Here is an 8,482-nt window from a genome sequence, read left to right on the forward strand (position 1 = left end):
GTGCTGCACTCAATATGCCAGCAAATTTGGAAAACTCAGCAATGGCCATAGGACTGGAAAAGGTCAGTCTTCATTCCAATCCCAAAGAAAGGCAATGCCAAAGAATGCTCAAACTACCACACAATTGCACTCATCTGACACGCTAGTAAAGTCATGCTCAAAGTTCTCCAAGCCAAGCTTCAGCAATATGTGAACCATGAACTCCCAGATGTTCAAGCAGGTTTTAGAAAGGGCAGAGGCACCAGAGATAAAATTTCCAACATCTGCTGGATCATGGAGAAAGCAAGAGAGTACCAGAAAAACATGTATTTCTGCTTCATTGACTATGCCAAAGCCTTTGACTGTGTGGATCACAATAAACTGTGGAAAACTCTGAAAGAGATGGGAATACCAGACCACCTGACCTGCCTTTTGAGAAACCTGTATGCAGGTCAGGAAGCAACAGTCAGAACTGGACATGGAACAACAGACTGGTTCCAAATAGGAAAAGGAGTACGTCAAGGCTGTATATTGTCACCCAGCTTATTTAACTTATATGCAGAGTACATCATGAGGAACGCTGGGCTGGAAGAAGCACAAGCTGGAATCAAGAATTCTGGGAGAAATATCAATAACCTCAGATATGCAGATGACACTACCTTTATGGCAGAAAGTGAAGAGGAACTCAAAAGCCTCTTGATGAAAGTGAAAGAGGAGAGTGAAAAGGTTGGCTTGAAGCTCAACATTCAGAAAACAAAGATCATGGCATCTGTTCCCAGCACTTCCTGGGAAATAGATGGAAAAACAGTGGAAACAGTGTCAGACTTTATTTTTGGGGGCTCCAAAATCACTGCAGATGCTGATTGCAGCCATGAAATTAAAAGATGCTTACTCCTTGGAAGGAAAGTTATGACCAACCTTGATAGTATATTAAAAAGCAGAGACATTACTTTGCCAACAATGGTCTGTCTATTTAAGGCTATGGTTTTTCCCGTGGTCATGTATGGATGTGAGAGTTGGACTGTGAAGAAAGCTGATCGCCGAAGAATTGATGCTTTTGAACTGTGGTGTTGAAGAAAACTCTTGAGAGTCCCTTGGACTGCAAGGAGATCCAACCAGTCCATTCTAGAGGAGATCAATCCTGGGTGTTCATTGGAAGGACTGATGCTGAAGCTGAAACTGCAATACTTTGGCCACCTCATGTGACGAGTTGACTCACTGTAAAAGTCTCTGATGGTAGGAAAGGTTGGTGGCGCGAGGAGAAGGGGATGACCGAGAATGAGATGGCTGGATGGCATCACCAACTCTGTGGATATGAGTTTTGGTGAACTCCGGGAGTTGGTGATGGACAGGGAGGCCTGGGGTGCTGTGATTCATTGGGTCGCGGAGAGTCGGACACGACTGAGAGACTGAACTGAACTGAACTGAACAGAAGAGAATAACTGTAATCATTCATCATCAGAAGAGGAAATCCATTAGTAACAAATTGTGGAAACATATTAGCAATATATAAAGAGTCGGTGAGCACATTAAAGGCATTTGGTTCCATTTGTAAGAGAAGAAAAAGAGCACACAATTCAGCACGTTGCACCGAGGAGAAAGGACTTTTGACTCGTTTTATGCATTTTGGGCCTATTATCCCAGAATAGCCTGCTTCATTACCATCAATAAAATAAGTAGGCGTTGCAGAAAGTGGTTGGGAAGATCCTATGTTGTTAATAATGAATGGGGTGGTTCGTAAAGAATCCCATAATTTGCCTTTTGTGTGGTTAGGAATAAATTGTCCCTGGTAATCAGAAAAAGCTATTTGGAACATAAGATTAAGTTGTAAAGCAGCAGTAAATTCTTCTTTGGAAACTGGGAGATAAATTCCCGCAGGGTCATAACCCGTAAGGGCTTGAATGCTTTAACGTTCCCAAATGAACAAGTTTGCCAATTAATTCAATATAAGCAACAATCTTTTTGTCTGCTTGGTATGAAAATAAACCCATTTCTAAAGGCTTTTCTTCCTGTGCTATTATAGCGGTAGGGGAATCTATTGTAGCAAAAATGTAAAGAGAAATCGGAACACCCAATTGTAGCCACGAGGCAAAGTCTTTAGAAATTCTCTCTTCTGCTAGTTTTAGTTCTTGTTTGGCTGAGAGGGTTAAAGTTCAGGAACTATTTAGATCAGAGTGTCCCTGTAGCGTTTTGAAAAGGTTTTTTAATGCCTAATTGGGTATACCTAGAGAAGGCCAGAGCCAATTAATATTGCCAAGAAGTTTTTGAAAATCATTCAAGGTTCGCGTTTTGTCCAATCTCACAGACATTTTTTGAGGTTTTACAGTCATTTTAGTAATTTCTGTTCTGTTCAGTCACTCAGTCGTGTCCGACTCTTTGCGACCCCGTGGACTGTAGCCTACCAGGCTTCCCCATCCATGGGATTCTCCAGGCAAGAACACTGGAGTGGGTTACCATTTCCTTCTCCAGAGGATCTTCCCGACCCAGGGATCGAACCCGGGTCTCCTGCATTGGAGGCAGATGCATTAACCTCTGAGCCACCAGGGAAGCCCCCTAAATCATTAAAAGTTTCCTGGAATTGTATTTTTTCTTCAGATACTATTAGATTTCTCACTTGTAATTGTTGTGTGATGGCCTCTAACAAGGCTTCCACAGTTGCTGTTGTTGACGCAGCAAGTAAGATATCATCCATATAATGAATTATATATGCGTCTGGGAATCACTCCCTTATGGGTAGTAAGATCTGTCCCACTCAAAATTGGCAAATAGTGGGGAAAATTTCATTCCTTGAGGACGCACTTTCCAATGATATCTTTGAATGGGTTGCTTGTTATTGGTTGTGGGAATAGAAAAAGCAAACCATTGTCTGTCATCCGGATGAAGAGGAAGGGTAAAAAAGCAGTCTTGAAGATCTATAATAATTACTGGCCATCCTTTGGGTATCATCCTCTGATTTGGAAGTTCTGTCTGTAAGGCTCCCATGGTGACCATAGTCTCATTTACATTTATTAACTCTATTAACATTCGCCATTTTCCTGATTTTTTCTTAATTACAAACACTGGAGAATTCCATGGCAAGAACGAGGGCTCGATTCGCCCTTGATTAAGTTGCTGTTTTGTCAATTTTGTTAAGGCCGCTAATTTTTCAAAAGGCAGGGGCCATTGAGCCGTCCATACTGGATCATTAGACTTCCATTGTAATTTTAGCGGCTGTATCTCAATGGCCCCTAACAAAAAGGTTCATTCAATACCAAACGAGCTTGAGTTTGTTGCAAAAAATCCCACAGATTTATAGGGACCTCCGTAATATAAGGTTTAATGTAAGCTACAATCTGCTTGGGCCCTCGAGCCTAAAGGTAAGAGACACTTTCAAAAGTTTTATTAAGGCTGGCCTCTCCCACACTGATAATACGGCTTGCTGGTGTCTGGAGGGGCCATTCAGGGGGCCATTCTGACAAGCGGATAATGGAAATGTCGGCCCCAGTATCTAACATTCCTTTGAAATTCTTTCCTCTAATGTTCAAAGTCAAAATGGGCTTTTCTAACTCCTGTAAGAGAGCAGTTAATCCCACAAAAAAGTTAGTGCTGCCAAAACCTCCAGCACGAACAGCTTGGACCGATTTTTGTGGTTTCTCATAGGGCAACAGGAGCATCTGGGCAAAGCGATCCCCTTTTTGCAGATATATATTTTGAGTGACGTGTACCATTATTGAAATCTCTCCGTCATAATCCTCATCAATAACTCCAGTCATAACATGCAACCCTTTCATAGTACAACCACTCCTGCCCAATATGAGTCACACAGTGTTAGCAGGAATAGACCCGTAATAACCAGTATCTATTTTATAGGGAGAATTAATTACTAACAGTTCTATGTCCCTCAGGCTAGGAATATCTACACAGGCACTGTGCTGCGTAGCTGAGGAAAGAGTCATAATGCTAGGTTTTATATTATCCCCTTCTTTTGGTGCGGGGCTGAAGGGAAGCCCCATTTCTAGTTTCCTGAACCTCCCTGATTGTGTTTTAGCTTTAAGGGCAATGGATTGCCATCTTTGTCGAATTGAGATTTGCATTCACTTAACCAATGATTGCCCTTTTTGCATCATGGGCAAGGCCCAGGAGGCTTCCCCTTTTTATTTGTAGAAGCAGTCAAAGATGAATTTACAGATAAACGACATTGTTTCTTCATGTGACCTGGCTTGCCACAGTTAAAACATTTTACATTCATGCTTTTTTGTATGGCATATGTTTCCATAGCGGCGACCTGTGCCCTATGACATATGGAGCCAATGCTTCTACATATTTTCAAGTAATCCATAATAAGGCCTGTTTCTCTGATGGGCCTGATAACATTTTGACAGTCCTCGTTTGCATTTTCAAATGCTAATTTCTTCAAAATCATTTGTTGCACATTTGCATCACTAATAGATTTTTCTATTGCATCTTTTAGCTTTCCGAGGAATTGAGCATATTCTTCATTTGGTCCTTGAAATATTTTTACAAAGGACCCATCAGACAGAGAACTATCCACTTTAGACCATACATTTAGGGCTATTTGTTTAATTCCATGCATCATGGGCGGGGTCACGCCCTGTATTTGAGAAGCTGTCTCTGCCATTGTCCCTGTGCCATTTAAAATATCAAAAGTAAGCTGTACGGGGTTTCCCCGACTTTGCTGTTCTTGAAGCATCTCTGTCGCTTCATCATTCACCCACATCTGCCACTGGAGCAATTGTTGGGGTGTAAGGACCATTTTCGCAATTGCAGTAAAATCCGCTGGTATCCAGTTTTCTGCCCAGTTCCGAAGGAATTCAAGACAGTAAGGAGCAGTGGGCCCATAGAGCGTACATGCCTTTTTAAAGGTCGAAATGATGTTGAAATCAGGATTGCTCCAGGTCACTTGCCCCTGTTGGGGATGGTCAAAGAATATAGGAAAAGCCTGCTTGACCAAGTCCCGAGGAGTCAAGGAGCTGGTAACGGAGGTCAGAAAAGAAGCACGGGGAACGTTAGTTGTCAGTGATGGAAGGGTTAAAGTCGGAGCAGTAGGGAAAGATAAGAATTCCTTCGGAGGAGGGGGGAAACTGGCTCTCCAACGGTTCAGCCGTTCTTGCATCTGTTTTTGCTGGCTGAGGCGGTGGCAGCAAATGAGATACATCCCTCTGTCCAAAAAGGACATTTTTGTGATGAAGAGCCCCTTGCATATCTTTTTCTTCCAATTCATATTCATGCAGTGATTGTACTGTTTCTACCTCAACATCCACTTTTATCCCATCTAATTGTTCAATGATGGTATGAATTAGAGCCCAGGTTACCCACCAACGGGGAGGAATCTGGGCTTCTCGTCTGTATGCCGTCAAGACATTAGTTTGCACTCTGTGCCAGACTTGCTCATCTAATGTCCCTTCCTCGGGAAACCATGGGTTGTAATCAACAACAAGGTTATAACATTCCATTAGCTGTTCTGTAGAAACATTCGCTTCAAACTATTTTAAAAAATGATTCACTAGAGAAACGAAAGGAACTTTACTCGCTTGGTGTGCCATGTTCTGCTTACCTCTTTTGGCAGGAGGCACGTCTCCATTTTAGAAATGTGGGTTCTTCAAGCCCAACGTTGGGCGCCACTTATAGAGCTTGGCGGAGATGCCTCTGAAAAAGGGACACGGACAGCCTTCTAGGAGACTGACAACTTGCTTTATTTTACCAGCGCTATTATATAGTATTACGAGGGAGGAAGACTTTGACAGCTACACCAGCATGACAAAAACCAGGACACCTGTGGAGTGTTGATAAACTTAGATTTACATAGCTTTACCAGACATGCTGGCTCCACTTCTAAACATTAATCGGTTCCTAAGATTCAAGTCAGCTATCAGTCAAGGTTGCCAGCATGGCTTCCAATTAACTCAAGAACTGTGTGCGAAGGGAGTATTCCAAACACTAAATAAAGAAGGACAAAGAAAGCATTACTTGGGTTAGGGAGTGTTTCTTGCGCTGCATGCCGAGGGTTGTTAAGGGCCGAATGGAAGAGCTTCAAAGGGCAAGATGTTTTTGAAAACGTTGGAGATGTGCTGAGCGAGGCTGGCCCTCCACCAAGGCCTCTGGTGAGGACCTTCTCCTCAAGCAACTCTTCCTCAGTTTCTCAACACCGTTCCCTTTATTCTTTGACTTATATGTCTTCCTTCAACACTTCTGCCTCCTCCATCCCTGTATGAACACTTTTCATCCCATTTCAGCACTTCAGAGTCCTCTGGTCGCTTCATCTCTAGACCACCCTCTTCCTATTGGGGGTTTTTAAGGGGCTTAAGGAACGTAAGAGCAAGCACTTAATATGGAAAAATGTAACTAAGAACATGTTGTATGTTTTTTCTACTCCAATGAGCTTTAGAGACCCCAAGGTTTGGTGAATCCTCAGTCTGTTGTCCCACGGTCACTTCACCGTCTCCATAAGATTACACATCAGAGCAAAGAAAGTGTTCAATGTCTCCTCCACTAATATTGTTGGGGACACTTCAACTCTTATATTGAGTAGGGAAACTCAAGTTTCCCCATCTACCAGAAATATATTCCTGATGAAAAAAAAAAAAGAAAAAAAGAAAAAAGTAAGATGCCCAAATTCAAGAGTCACATGACCACTGCACCACGGACTCTTGACTGAATTACTTTCCCAATGGTCCCTCATTGACAGTTTTCATCAGGTAGGGCCCACTCTGTAGCTGACCAACAGCTGAACAAGTGACGTACCAGTAGGTACCTCATTGACAGTTGGTTGCTTATGGGCGGGGCCGGGGATGCACTGTCCAATTGCTGAGCAAGATCTTTTGCTTAGTAACAGGATGTGGATTAGTAAGGCATAGCAATGGGTACCTGCTAAGGGCTGTGCTCATGCTGCTCTGTAAAATAAGGATACTATTGGTCCAGTGTGCAGGAATCTTTTTGATTGACTCCTTTCCAACCTCAGATTTTGATTTCACATGCTTGTTTAACTTTTGTACATCATTCTTTTCCTTGTATTCCCAGGCATGCCTGTCAGCAGTGCTTATCTCTATGCTCCTCCAACAGCTGCCACTTGATTCCATGTGCTGCATATAGTATAGCTAATATTTCAAACCCAACAAGAATGTGAAGGCCAGCCCACCTTGAGAACTACTTTGACAAACCTTAACATCACAGTGATTCTTATTCTATTTTCAGGCTAATAGAGCAGGATGATGGAAATTCAAAAAGTATAAAAATGAAGTTAGAGAACACCAATAAGTATGTCAATAGAAATATATATACTGTTAATATTTTGTCTTTGTTGTTCTATCTAAATGTTTATAACATATATTATATGTGTTATAAAATGTTATAATATATAATACACATATATTTGGATGAGCATATATACATCACTGAATTTTTTTTAATTTATAGAAATTGAATTAAACTATGTGCACTCTTGTAGCCTTCATTTTCTATACAATATGGTGGAAGAATTTTTCCATCTCAGCGAACATGTATCTGCCATTATTTCTAAGGATTACTATAGTGTTCAAATGTTTGCTTCTGCCATACTCCATGCGAGTGCTTTGAAGAGAGGAACCATGTGTGTTTTGTTCACTGGTTGCTTCCATATCTTTTCTTTTTTTTGATAAATTCTAATTTTTATTAAATTGTAAAGTCTATAATAAAAAAAATGTGGATCAAGAGAAATTGCTAACTACAAGGACTAGATAGCAAAGCCTATGAGAACGCCATGAAGTGTGTTGCAGACAAGATTCTGAAACATAAGTTATAAGCTCTTTTCTTTACATTTCCATTTCAGTAACTTTATTATTAAATAGTTGTTATTCTTCTATTTTAAAACCCCAAATTCGCATTTGTTCTCATGTTAATTAAGCTTTCTTTTCATACTGATACCAGACATCTTGTAGGTGCCAAATTTTTGTAATGGTTTTATGTCAATCCATGCAGAAAAATGTGAACCAGTGCAGTAGGCAGATGAGGACCATTAATGCACAGATAATACACACACGCTGGCCAAAAGAACTGAAGGCATTAAAAAAAAAAACTATAAAACAAACAGACCTCAAGAAAACTGGGTTATTACTAAACAGCTCTCAACTATTAACACCCAAGTTCCTTATATTAACTAAATTTCTCAACATAGATGTGTTCCGTTCTGTTCCGTTCCATCGCTCAGTCGTGTCCGACTCTATGCGACCCCGTGGACTGTAGCCTACCAGGCTTCTCTGTCCATGGGATTCTCCAGGCAAGAATACTGGAGTGGGTTACCGTTTCCTTCTCCAGGGGATCTTCCCGACCCAGGGATCGAACCCGGGTCTCCCGCATTGGAGGCAGACGCTTTAACCTCTAAGCCACCTTACTTGCAAGTCTATCCTTTCCATACCCCTTCCCACCCCAACTCCTAAAATGCACTACTAGAGATGACTATAGTGTTATGTGGGCAGAAATTTACAGATAACCATTTTCATCTTGAGCATGGATCTGAAAACTTTTTTAT

At 41.4% G+C, this 8,482-nt stretch overlaps 1 protein-coding gene across 1 annotated transcript; it reads right to left on the bottom strand.

Annotated features, from left to right (window-relative positions):
* Positions 1–4,081: 4,081 nt before the first annotated feature.
* On the bottom strand, positions 4,082–5,134 carry LOC129544158 (endogenous retrovirus group K member 9 Gag polyprotein-like). The gene has a single exon (XM_055407318.2). The coding sequence runs from the start codon at positions 5,132–5,134 to the stop codon at positions 4,082–4,084; it is 1,053 nt and encodes a 350-aa protein (XP_055263293.2).
* Between the last annotated feature and the right edge of the window lie 3,348 nt (positions 5,135–8,482).

The sequence above is a fragment of the Moschus berezovskii genome, chromosome 19, assembly GCF_049115385.1.
Source record: "Moschus berezovskii isolate FMDL1 chromosome 19, NW_MosBer_1.0, whole genome shotgun sequence".
Taxonomy (NCBI): domain Eukaryota; kingdom Metazoa; phylum Chordata; class Mammalia; order Artiodactyla; family Moschidae; genus Moschus; species Moschus berezovskii.

Bases quoted from the DNA above. Each gene is read 5' to 3' on its own strand.
- LOC129544158 (XM_055407318.2), bottom strand. From the start codon at position 5,134: ATGTATCTCATTTGCTGCCACCGCCTCAGCCAGCAAAAACAGATGCAA.